Source organism: Drosophila virilis, chromosome 3, assembly GCF_030788295.1.
Source record: "Drosophila virilis strain 15010-1051.87 chromosome 3, Dvir_AGI_RSII-ME, whole genome shotgun sequence".
Taxonomy (NCBI): Eukaryota; Metazoa; Arthropoda; class Insecta; order Diptera; family Drosophilidae; genus Drosophila; species Drosophila virilis.
In genome coordinates, this window is record NC_091545.1 from 1,734,492 (window position 1) to 1,748,570 (window position 14,079).

The window sequence follows — 14,079 nt, forward strand, 5'->3', positions numbered from 1 at the left end:
TTCTATTGATTGACTGTGTGTGTGTGTGTGTGTGTGTGTGTGTGTGTGTGTGTGTGTGTGTGTGTGTGTGTGTGTGTGTGTGTGTGTGTGTGTGTGTGTGTGTGTGTGTGTGTGTGTGTGTGTGTGTGTGTGTGTGTGTGTGTGTGTGTGTGTGTGTGTGTGTGTGTGTGTGGGTGTGTGTGTGCTTTTTATAGCCGGTATCAGGGCGCAATTGTCCTTAGCCTTAGCGCGTGTTTTATTTATTACTCATACGTCGCGTTGCCCAAGGCGACAAGGCTGCAACGGCAAATAGAAGAACAGCAAATAGAAGAGAAAGTAGTAGCTGATGAAGCAGAGTGTAAAAGCAAGCATGTCAAAAGTAATTTACAACATTTTGCAACACTGACAACAAAGTAAACGAAGCCACGTTTCCAGGGAAATCAAAGCGAGCAACAAAAAATATAATTAATATAAAAAAAAATATAAATAAACGGGCATTGGGAATAAAAACAATAAGGTTAACTAAAGACGGGCGCGTCGCCGAGGCGCTGCGTGTCCTTGGCCAAAAGCCACGAGCCAAATAAAACAGCTCGGCGCGCAATTGGGCCAAATGAATACATATATATTTGTATTGCGTATACGCCATGTTGTGCGTTAAATAAATATAATAAAAAAATATATACACAAGCATACACTAAGGCGAAACGTGGCTATTTTATGCCTTTGACACGCCCCCCCCCACCCCTCCATCCTGAAGCCCTGGCAAACACGTGAGCTTCATTTTCCTTTTTGTGGACAGCGGCATATTTTGAGCCACCCTAATTTGCATTTTGTACATAATCATATCGTAATTATATAGAAATTACCAGCAATTATTTGAGCAGCATGAAAAATGGGGCTCTATTATGAGAGTACTTAAGGCAAACAAGCAGGCGGGCGGGCTCTGCACGCTACAACAAGCCCGACTAGCAGATACCCTGTGTACAGCGCACAAAACAAGCAGAAATAATCTTACAAAAAATAAACATCGACTAAAATGTCCATCATAAGCATATAAGAAAATTAAGTCCTGATATTTGCGATTCACGAGAAGATTTCGGTGGGGATCTAGCACTAGGAAATATCCTATGTCTGGTACAAAAGGGAAATATATTTTCCAAAGTGTACCAGACCTTAGTGCAAAAACAAACTAGACAGATAAATGTGTCAGGTCGAGAGTGCCTGGCTAGCAGATACCCTGTCCTAATACATACACACATACGAGACAATGCACTTTTCCCTCCAAGCATGGGTCAAAATTTCCCATCATCATAACTCGGTCAAAACTAATCCAATTTCCATGAGGTTTGCAATTTATTGCATGGTTTTCCCTCTAGATTAATTTGGCATTTAAATCTGACAACCCATTTTTTGGTCGAAATTCATGTCCAAGTCTCGCCCTGAAGATTCGTATATGGACATGGGTCAAAATTTCCCATCATCATAACTCGGTCAAAACTAATCCAATTTCCATGAGGTTTGGCTTTTTCCGCATGGTTTTCCCTCTTAATTAATTTGGCATTTAAATCTGACAACCCATTTTTTGGTCGAAATTCATGTCTAAATCTTACCCCTAGGATTCGTATATGGACATGGGTCAAAATTTCCCATCATCATAACTCGGTCAAAACTAATCCAATTTCCATGAGGTTTGGCTTTTTCCGCATGGTTTTCCCTCTAAATTAATTTGGCATTTAAATCTGACAACCCATTTTTTGGTCGAAATTCTTGTCCAAATGTTGCCCTAGGATTCGTATAGGGACATGGGTCAAAATTTCCCACCATCATAACTCGGTCAAAACTAATCCAATTTCCATGAGGTTTGGCTTTTTCTGCATGGTTTTCCCTCTAGATTAATTTGGCATTTAAATCTGACAACCCATTTTTTGGTCGAAATTCATGTCCAAGTCTCGCCCTGAAGATTCGTATATGGACATGGGTCAAAATTTCCCATCATCATAACTCGGTCAAAACTAATCCAATTTCCATGAGGTTTGGCTTTTTCCGCATGGTTTTCCCTCTTAATTAATTTGGCATTTAAATCTGACAACCCATTTTTTGGTCGAAATTCTTGTCCAAATGTTGCCCTAGGATTCGTATAGGGACATGGGTCAAAATTTCCCACCATCATAACTCGGTCAAAACTAATCCAATTTCCATGAGGTTTGGCTTTTTCCGCATGGTTTTCCCTCTTAATTAATTTGGCATTTAAATCTGACAACCCATTTTTTGGTCGAAATTCTTGTCCAAATGTTGCCCTAGGATTCGTATAGGGACATGGGTCAAAATTTCCCACCATCATAACTCGGTCAAAACTAATCCAATTTCCATGAGGTTTGGCTTTTTCTGCATGGTTTTCCCTCTAGATTAATTTGGCATTTAAATCTGACAACCCATTTTTTGGTCGAAATTCATGTCCAAGTCTCGCCCTGAAGATTCGTATATGGACATGGGTCAAAATTTCCCATCATCATAACTCGGTCAAAACTAATCCAATTTCCATGAGGTTTGGCTTTTTCCGCATGGTTTTCCCTCTTAATTAATTTGGCATTTAAATCTGACAACCCATTTTTTGGTCGAAATTCTTGTCCAAATGTTGCCCTAGGATTCGTATAGGGACATGGGTCAAAATTTCCCACCATCATAACTCGGTCAAAACTAATCCAATTTCCATGAGGTTTGGCTTTTTCCGCATGGTTTTCCCTCTTAATTAATTTGGCATTTAAATCTGACAACCCATTTTTTGGTCGAAATTCTTGTCCAAATGTTGCCCTAGGATTCGTATAGGGACATGGGTCAAAATTTCCCACCATCATAACTCGGTCAAAACTAATCCAATTTCCATGAGGTTTGGCTTTTTCTGCATGGTTTTCCCTCTAGATTAATTTGGCATTTAAATCTGACAACCCATTTTTTGGTCGAAATTCATGTCCAAGTCTCGCCCTGAAGATTCGTATATGGACATGGGTCAAAATTTCCCATCATCATAACTCGGTCAAAACTAATCCAATTTCCATGAGGTTTGGCTTTTTCCGCATGGTTTTCCCTCTTAATTAATTTGGCATTTAAATCTGACAACCCATTTTTTGGTCGAAATTCTTGTCCAAATGTTGCCCTAGGATTCGTATAGGGACATGGGTCAAAATTTCCCACCATCATAACTCGGTCAAAACTAATCCAATTTCCATGAGGTTTGGCTTTTTCCGCATGGTTTTCCCTCTTAATTAATTTGGCATTTAAATCTGACAACCCATTTTTTGGTCGAAATTCTTGTCCAAATGTTGCCCTAGGATTCGTATAGGGACATGGGTCAAAATTTCCCACCATCATAACTCGGTCAAAACTAATCCAATTTCCATGAGGTTTGGCTTTTTCTGCATGGTTTTCCCTCTAGATTAATTTGGCATTTAAATCTGACAACCCATTTTTTGGTCGAAATTCATGTCCAAGTCTCGCCCTGAAGATTCGTATATGGACATGGGTCAAAATTTCCCATCATCATAACTCGGTCAAAACTAATCCAATTTCCATGAGGTTTGGCTTTTTCCGCATGGTTTTCCCTCTTAATTAATTTGGCATTTAAATCTGACAACCCATTTTTTGGTCGAAATTCTTGTCCAAATGTTGCCCTAGGATTCGTATAGGGACATGGGTCAAAATTTCCCACCATCATAACTCGGTCAAAACTAATCCAATTTCCATGAGGTTTGGCTTTTTCTGCATGGTTTTCCCTCTAGATTAATTTGGCATTTAAATCTGACAACCCATTTTTTGGTCGAAATTCATGTCCAAGTCTCGCCCTGAAGATTCGTATATGGACATGGGTCAAAATTTCCCATCATCATAACTCGGTCAAAACTAATCCAATTTCCATGAGGTTTGGCTTTTTCCGCATGGTTTTCCCTCTTAATTAATTTGGCATTTAAATCTGACAACCCATTTTTTGGTCGAAATTCTTGTCCAAATGTTGCCCTAGGATTCGTATAGGGACATGGGTCAAAATTTCCCACCATCATAACTCGGTCAAAACTAATCCAATTTCCATGAGGTTTGGCTTTTTCTGCATGGTTTTCCCTCTAGATTAATTTGTCATTTAAATCTGACAACCCGTTTTTCGGTCGAAATTCATGTCTAAGTCTCACCCCTAGGATTCGTATATAGAGATGTATCAAAATTTCCCATCATCATAACTCGGTCAAAACTCATTCAATTTTCATGAGGTTTGGCTTTTTCCGCATGGTTTTCCCTCTTAATTAATTTGGCATTTAAATCTGACAACCCATTTTTTGGTCGAAATTCTTGTCCAAATGTTGCCCTAGGATTCGTATAGGGACATGGGTCAAAATTTCCCACCATCATAACTCGGTCAAAACTAATCCAATTTCCATGAGGTTTGGCTTTTTCTGCATGGTTTTCCCTCTAGATTAATTTGGCATTTAAATCTGACTACCCATTTTTTAGTCGAAATTCATGTAAAAATTATATCCTCAATCTCTGCTTTGGGACATGGGTCAAAATTTCCCACTATCATAACTTGGTCAAAATTAATGCGCTTTCTATGAAGTTTGGATTTTTCTTCATGGTTTTCCCTCTAGATCCTTTTTGGCATTAAAATCTGGTCGAAATTTAAGGACTCAGGGAATTAAAAAGTAAAAATATTGAGTACAAGACTTAAGAAATATTTTCTTGTTCTCTGCATTTATGAAATGCAATTTCTTTGCCGTCATTTGCGCAGAGCGCAGACAAAGTTTTGCTGGCAAGTTTTATTTTGGCTCCGCTCCAGGCGCCAGGCCAACATGCCACATGCCACATGCCAGATGCAACATGCAACAGGCAACTTGCAACTGGGAGCTGGCAACTGTCGCCCTGCGGCACTGCAACTTGGTAATTTCTTAAGCCAGGCCGTGACGAACTGCTTCCCAAAGGATTCAGTTGCCCGTTGCGAGAATTCAATTTCCATAATTCAAGCGAACCGAAGCAAGGGCAGAGTTTGCCACGCTTTGTGCCTAAAAATAAACAGCATTAAAAATAGACGTGGCAACAAAACCAAACAAAGCAATAAATAATAATAGCGAGAGTTTTCGGATATAGAGTATCCGACTAGCGCATACCCTGTAGCCAGAGCCAAGTGTTCCCTCAGCCCTACGCTGTGATAAGATAATAAATTAATTGTTTAATAGAAGCTACAGCTCTGTATTAAATTATATTTAAGGAACAGATGGGCAAGGTATACTCAGATATACCTATCGATATACTGTAAGTATCGATAGTCGTCGATATATTATACATATCGCCATTTATCAGTCTACTGTGCTTGGAAAGAGTTATCGATATATAAACACGATGAGGTATGAAGGCCAACATTTCAATATTCAAATATCGATATAGTGAAGTTTATCGATAAGAAGTTATCGAATATATAAAGTTTTCTGCCAAGTCTCTAGCCTAGACAAATCGTCAAGTGCTTGCTTAAAGTCAATCTACCCCATTTTGGGCATTTGCAAAGGGTTTACAGGGTATTGAAAAAAAAAGTGCCGCCAAGGTAAACGACAGGCCGGCGCTCTGCCGCGCTGCTGAGGTCATGCTTATATAAGCCTGCCTGATGACGCGCCTGTCAAACGCCCGCAGCCACCTGCAACCCCCCGCTCGCTACCTCATCTCCACCGAGTACCCCCCTCCACCCATCTAGCCACAGCAGCCTTGCCGCAGCGTCCTCTTGTGCTGTCGCCGCAGCCAACGTCATCGACTGAGCATCCTTTTCCGCTTCCTTTACAAATATTTATATACAGTTTATATATATATTTCCTTTTTTCAGCTTGCACTCGCCTTGGCCTTCGCTCGCTTTCGCATTTGTCTTCGCTTTGGGGCGTGGGTTAGGGTATGCGCCGAGTGCGGCTTGACGCGCCCAACCCAACCTGGGCTGGCATTTAAATATGATTTTATGGCGTCGTTGCGCGTGGCTTTCTAAATCAATGTGGCGTCATGTGTGCCCCCCCCCCCCCCTTTTACCTAGTCCCAAGTCCCTGCATAGATACATTTGTATCTGTATCTTTTGCGCGCGTATCTGTGCGAGTGTGTTGCGCCATAAACACGCATGCGATACATATTTTATGGCTGCAAATGAAATTCACACACACACACACACACACCCCTCTTTTCAAGAGACTGCATACACTCGCGTGCATTTGTTTAGAAACCAAAAGTTTGGCTTTGTTTTGCCAGCAAAGTTGACAGCATGAATCTCATAAATCGCATTGCTATTTTATGTGGCCCAGTTTCGAAAGTTCTCGAAAGACATACCCTATAAAAAAAACAGAAGGCTATATATATGGTTTAATACCTATTTAACATGCTACTCTTAACAGCTTTAAGCTTAACAGAACTGGTTTATGTAAACTTGTTTATGTTGTTTAACATTGTACATTTCAGCTTAAGGATTTTGAACATGAATGGAAGGCTTAGATTCCATGCTTCATTTCATAGTTATTTTCAAATATAATGTTAGTAAGGATAGATTTCACATTTTCACGTGTGGAAAATAGGTGAAAGCGGTCTATCTACGAATTGAAGCACCAAATCTGCCACGCGCATAGCCGGAAAATGGCCGCTGGCCTTATAATATTTGCCGTGTCTTAAATAATGTTCAATAGCAGGAAATTAATTGTGCTTGACAATCAAAATGCCAACGCACAAGAAGAAGAAGAGGAAGACGAAGTAGCATTAAGTGTGGAAAATAAAATGGAAAATGATTTTTCCTAATTAATCATAAATATTCACGTGCTTATTGATTTTCCCATTTGGCATTCTTCAAATGAGTTCGCTGAACCCGTTCTCCACTCCCCCCCCTCCAACCCCCTTTCATGCCATGCCCCCCGCTCTGTATAGCTTATTATGCAACGGTTTAGTTGGCAGCAATAACAGTTATTTCATTGTAATTGCCTTTGGCCGAGCAGCTGGCGTCGCGTTGGCGCCGTCATCCAAACATTTTCCACAAATGACATGAAAAACCAAACCCATCCATCCCATCCCCTCACTTCACCCTCTTGCCCACGCAGCTGCAGCCAACGCTTACGCAATGATTGACAATCTGCAGAGGGTGGGCAAATTGGAAGGGGGCGGGAGGTCGTGCTCTTTTAGGGCTCAGCCAAATGCAATTTTCATTGTTATTTATCACCTGCGTCGTCTGTCGAACCTTTGCGCCGTTTGGCATTAATTAAATTACCAAGTTGAGAGACGGCGTCGACCAAATGACAAACTTGTCCCCTCTTAACTCCCAACCCCCCCAACCCCACGCTCCACTCTTACCTTACACAATGCAATCGTGTGGCCGCCCGCGTGGCGCCCAGCTGCTGTCCTTTAATGGCATTTGTTAATGGGCTGCCGCATTTGTGTTTCTGTCCGCCAGCAAAATGGCAAAATGACGTCGTCTCCTTATGATGCTGATGAGACAGCACCCCGCCTCCACCCCAACCCTCTGGAGAGGTAGAAAGCTGGAGCTGAAGTCGTTGGCTAAATAAGTGCTTATTGCTTGTGATTGAGATCGATTGCGGAAAGCACTAAACAAAAGTGACAAATTCTAAATGGGGACAGTCGCTGGCTAAAGGTCATACAGTTTGAGAGTCACAAGTTGATAGTTTGAGAGCTAAAGGAAATAGTGATGAGATTTAAGCTGAGCTACTTAAAGTGACAAGAACTTTCTTACTTCTATAGCTTCATGGTCACAGTTGAACAATCACAGATTTTACAGTTTGACAGTCACAGTTTGAGAGCTAGACAAAATAGTTAATAGATTAAAGCTGAGTTGATTATAAAATAGCAACGCATCGCTTGGCTTTTATTAGTGAATTAGTTTGACAAGCACATTTTGCCAGGGACCTTTTTATAGTCACAGTATGACAGTCACATCACACAGGCAAAATAAGCTGAGCTAAATATAGGGACAACTTTTCTTTAGATGCGATTTAAAACAAAAAAGGGACTTAGGCTGGGCTGCCTCAAAACTAGCAAAGGGTTATCGAAGGTGTAGAATAAACAAATATACAGTTTGAGAGTCACAGTTTGAAGCATACCCCTGAGGCACACTTGTGCTTAGACAGCACACACTTCTAAAACTACGCAAAGTAAAATGTCATATTCAAGCTTATTAACAAAGCAATGGAATAATTCAAATAATAGATTGTGCATTTCAAACTGTACAGATGGCGATGCACTACAGCGCATTGTTTGTGCAGTCACAATGCTTCAAGTGGCTGCTTTGACAGCAATGACTCTCAAACTGTGTCAAGTGCACAATCGCAAAGTGGGTCACTGCAGCAGTAGGCGGCCGGCTGGAGGAAGGGAAGGGGAAATGGGCGTGACATGGGGGCGGGTGTGGTCTGGCAGTCAAAATGCTCAAAGTGGAATTGGCAGGATAAGGACGCTTATGTAAAGCATTTTATGCAGCTAAAAGGCTTAAGTTGAATCATTTATAGAACTGGGCCATGCACTTGATATACTTAGCTTATCTGTATATATAGACAAGAGTTTGTCCGGACTGACTGACTGACTGACAGACTGAATGATGGACTGACAATATAATGGACTGACTGATTGAATGACTAAATGACTGAATATGTGACTAATTTACTAACTGATTGAACTACTAACTGCATGACTGACCGAATGAATGACTGGATGAATTAATGACCGATTGACTGATTGACTGACGGACTAAGTGAATGGCTGAATGATCGAATAACTGAATGACTGTCTAAACGACTGATTGACGGACTGACTAAATGAATTAATGACTGATTGACTCATTTAATGACTGACTAAACGACTGATTGATGCAGTTACTGTCAGACTGACTGGTTGACTTACTGATTGACAGATGGACTGACTGACTGGCAGACAGACAGAGTGAATGACTGACTGACTGAATAACTGAATGACTGACTGACTCGCTGATGGACTGTCTGAAGGACTGGCTGCCCAAAGGACTGACAGTTTGACGGACTGACTGACGGATTGACTGACTGACTGAATGATTGACTGAATTTCTGACTGCCTAAATGACTAAATAAGTGAATATTTGAGTGATTGATCGTTAATTCATTAACTGACTGACAGATATTTAATTTTAAAATTTGTTTAATTGACTTTAAGATATAAAAATAAAAGATATGTAAATAAAGATTAGGTATTGAGGTTCCTTCTTGATAATTAATATTTGATTAATTAATTGCCGAGTAATTGAAGCGGCTTTTCTCTTGGCCTGAAATCAGCACCAATAATATTAAAATAATATTCATTCGAGCCGGGCAACGCCGGGTACTTTCCTTGAGTAACAAAAGAATGCCTAACATTTGCTTTCCCATTCACAGATGCGCACAATTAGCTTAAACTGACAACAACAACAACAACAATACGTAGAGCAAAAAAATAAGAACAAAGGCAAAAATAAATAAAACTACAGCCAGAATTTACAAGCAAAAGGATAATCACAAAGCACAACGCAGCAAACAAATAATTAAACAAATAATTAAATAAATGCAATTAAAAAAAAAAAAAAAAACGAATAAAAATCAAGCATAAAAAATAAAACAACAATATTTTCAACGTAGCACATCAAAAGCCTTACGAATATTTAAAACAAAGAACAAAAAACAAAAACAAATAGAAAAAAATTTGTGCTGTGCTCTAATTCTAGTCGCAAATAAATTTCAATAAAATATATATACTAAATTAAATTTAAATTAAAATTAAAATTAAAACTAAATAAAATTAAATAATAATTGTAATCATTATTCTTCCACTTCAAACGTTTGAAATGTGTAATTTTTTAATTCAATAACAAATAACAAAAAAAAAAAATACAAAACTAAACAAATTAATTAGACAACAAATTTAGAAGCAACAACAACAACTAAACATACATATATATACATATATACATAGTGCATAGATAAATATATATAAATATATATATATATATATATATATATATATATATTCGAACTTTTAGTAGCGCATTAAAATTTTATTAAAATTAGCAAAAAAGCGTTGTGAATTTAATATTAAAAAACAAATAAGCAAAAAGCAAATAATAAGAAAAGAAAAACAAAAACTATTGTCTATTAGTAGTTTTTAACGGTACATTTTAAATCAAATCTTTTAAACGAGCTTCTAAAACAAGAGAGAAAAAAACACACACACACACATTCACCTTAACCTTAAACGCGGCCCCCTTAAGCCAACAACAACAAACGATTTAGCCTAAAAGCAGGCAACACGAAAATTTATACAAATTCGGCGACGCCAGCTGCGACGCCGACTGCAACGACAACTGCAGCAGCAGCAGCAGCGACCTTGGCGTGCACACATTTGCATTCGGCTATTGGACAATAGAGGGCGCCACGTCATGACAGGAAGTGAGGCCGGCGGCTTACGTGCGATTGTGGCCTTCGCATAACCTTAAGCCCAGAGACGCGCGCTTTCACCTTTTGCCGCGGCTGGCCATTAAAATGCAGGAAATGAGCTACCTGCAGGATAATTCCAAATTGGAGGCACTCACCAAAGCCGTACTCATCTCCATTCTGGGCGTGGCCATAGTCCTATCCAATTTGTTAATTATAGCCACCTATGCGAACTTTAAAGGTGAGTTGCCGCTCCTTCACTTGGGGCAATATTTGGAACGTTTTACGGGGGAAATACCTACACTTAAAGATCTGGGGTATTATACAGAAATGAGATCTGTGAAAAAGTTAGCTTAACTTAAAATTTAAACTTAAATATCTGGTATTCGGCATCGAGAACTCTATTAAGCGTAAAAGTTTTCGTCGCTTCCGAAAGCTACCAATTTTTTTGTTAGCCCTTGCCAAAGAGAAAGGGCTGGTAGATATATTATTAGATAATATGATATAAACAGCTTATATTAAAAAGATTTGGCTCATAATAAGTTTGCAAAGATCTAGACAGACAGACGGAACAGGAATATATATGTTTTATGCAGTCAAAGATATCTCCTTTTGTAAACATTATATTACCCTCTAGAAAAATGCCCTCAATAAACAGCTGTTATCTTAACATAGCTGTTATCTTAACATAACGTTCACTTTAACCTTTTACCATATCTAGAATGTCTTAAGCATGCATTCAAGCTGTTAACTTAACATAATAAGTTTATGTTAACAATTTAGTTGTACTTTCTAGAAAATGCATGCACATTTATCAGCTGTTCTTGTTAGCAGTTGGCTTAACATAATTTCATGTACGTTAAAATGTATTTATTCCTTTCGAAAAGTGTTCATAAAATGCACCCAATTCATTCAGTAGCTGCTTAGCAGATGTTGCCTTTACTTAATTTCTTGTGTAACCTTTATGTTATGCTTTTCAAGAAATTAACATAATTAATTTATGGTAACATTTATGTTATACCTTCTAGAAAAACATGAAAAATGCATGCATTTCATGAAGCTTAACAACTGTTATCTAAGCATAAAAAGCGTATGTTAACATTATTATAATACTCGCTAGCAGTGCTTGGATCATGTTTGTTTTTATGTTATAATAATCTGTTAACATTTACATAAAACATTTTACTCTACAAATACTTCGAAAATGCATGCATGCGATCATATCAGTTGCTCCTAACAGCTGTCAGCTTTACATAATTGTGTTCTGTTAACATTTATGTTATTTGACATTGCAATTGTATGCATTTTACATTCTGCTATGTAGTTGAGCCGCAAGCAAAACGTTCCAAATTCCCCACAGTGCTATGTTGAGTTCGAGATCGAGTTGAGTTTGAGTTTAAGTTGAGTTTGAGTTTAAGTTCGAGCTTGAGTTCGATTTTCAACTTGCATTCCACACAGGTCCCACAGAGGTGATAAACTATTATCTGCTGTCGCTGGCGATTGCCGATCTGCTATGCGGCCTGCTGGTGGTGCCCTTCTCCGTCTACCCGGCGCTGACCGGCGAATGGATGTACGGGGATATCGTTTGCCGTTTCACCGGCTATCTGGAGGTGACGCTGTGGGCCGTATCCGTCTATACGTTCATGTGGATATCGGTGGATCGTTATTTGGCGGTGCGAAAGCCGCTGCGCTACGAGACGGTGCAGACGAAGACGCGGTAAGCGTTAGGCGACTATCGATAGGCAACTATCGACTATCGATAAACTATTGTTTGTATTATCGTTGCAGCTGCCAGTGTTGGATGGTGTTCACATGGATATCGGCCGCATTGCTGTGCTGTCCTCCGATTTTGGGCTATACGCAGCCAATTGAGAACAATTTGTCGCACATTTGCATGCTGGACTGGGGCAATATGGCGGCATATACCGTTACATTGGCAATATTAGTATTAGGTCCCAGCCTCATATCGATAGTACACAATTACGGTTATATATTTGTAATGATGCGTAAGCTAAGATCCGGCGAGCCCATACACGATAAAGAATATGCAACTGCATTGGCTGAAAATTTATCGAACCCTAGTCATATGATGTCATTCGCATTAGTCTTTGCATTCTGGATGTCCTGGCTGCCATGGATACTATTGCGTCTATACGAGGCGGTCATGGGCGAGGTTATCCAAAGTACTCTCATCAATTTTGCGGTCGTCTGGATTGGCATATTGAACTCATTTTGGAAGATCCTTATAATGTCGAGCATGTCGCCGCAATTCCGTATCGCACTGAGAGTATTTTGTTTAACCATTTGCTGTAAGACTAAGGGCAGATTGCAAGCGGAATTAATCGGGTTGGACCCAGATGACTAGAGTCGTTAAATTTTCAAGTATAAATTGGTTGTAAATCGAACAAATGATAAATGAAAAACAAAAAAAAAGCATGCATCTCTGTGTCATTGCCACAAAACATTTACATATAGTTGCGCTCCCCCACAATAACTGAATCGTACTTGCCGCTTGGCCACATAGTTGCATATTTTATGGATCGCCGGAAACGGCTACGCAACACTCCAAGCAAACAGAACTTTAAACTAATTGAAAGACATATTCATTTGTTAGACCGTAAGCTATGTTTGGTAAGAGAGTTTTTTAACATAATTATGTTTCGGATTCGATTGTATTATGTATTGTGTATTTATGAGCTTAACAAAAAAAAAAAACGTATATATTATGTATATGTGTGTATATAGCGTATATGTATACATATCCAGCTATATACCCCTTTAAAATAATAATTAATCTACTTCTATATCATGTTTCAAATTCAAATTCAATTTTCAAAATGGCTGCATTTCCGTTTGCCGTTCCCCTTTCCGTTCCGTTCCGTTCCGTTTCGCTTCGAGCAACAGCTCTTTTGCCTAAAAAAAAAACAAACAGTGTGTACACACATGTGCAAATAACTAGACGCTTGGCGTGTTAGGGGTTTATTCTCTCAAAAAGTCCATATTTAGTAGAATTTAACAAACCAACAATTTATCGATAAATGCCAAAGACAGAGACGGAAGCGTTGTTAGCAAAAAAAAACGTAGTTCCACGCGTTCCGCAAGTTCCGCCAGATCGTATTTCGAACTGTGCACGCTTCAGCGTTAAATTTTGACTCAAATCGAAAATTTAGAAGAAATAAACAAACAGTACTTAAATAAACTGAGTTCGATTTAAGCTCAGCGAAAACGAAACCAACACGAAACACATTTCCAGTAGTTTTTAGCGCAACCTAACTAAATATTAATACAAAACTAAATATTTAGTTTCGACAAGTCAAGTTGTACGTATATATACATATACTATATATGTACACCTAGTTAAACAAGCAAACGAATTGCATACAAATCGTAATATACATAGTTAATATCTTAATATCGTAATATAGTTTAATTTAGCGCCTAGTCAGAGTTAAGTTTGTTTTAATTCACATCATGGATTATATATACACACACATATATATTGTATTTATAGGTTTAATATAATGCTCTTTTTTCGTTTCATTTTCTGCCGCACATGAGCAGAACTTGGCTCAGGTTTCAACAGACTGTTGCGATTTTGCCTAGTTCCCTTAGTGGGTTAAATTCAGTTTCCCCGATCTGGCCCGGGTTGTGCTCATGTATGTTT

The 14,079-nt window shown here is 38.9% G+C and overlaps 2 protein-coding genes across 3 annotated transcripts in view; one reads left to right on the forward strand and one right to left on the reverse strand.

The window, feature by feature from the left end:
• slow (slowdown) overlaps positions 1-14,079 on the reverse strand; it is a 65,306-nt gene that overhangs the window by 48,671 nt on the left and 2,556 nt on the right. The window lies entirely within an intron of this gene.
• Positions 10,059-12,984, forward strand: DopEcR (G-protein coupled receptor DopEcR). Its single transcript, XM_002046059.4, has 3 exons — positions 10,059-10,656; positions 11,874-12,132; positions 12,204-12,984. The coding sequence occupies exons 1-3, from the start codon at positions 10,524-10,526 to the stop codon at positions 12,778-12,780; spliced, it is 969 nt and encodes a 322-aa protein (XP_002046095.1). The 5' UTR covers positions 10,059-10,523; the 3' UTR covers positions 12,781-12,984.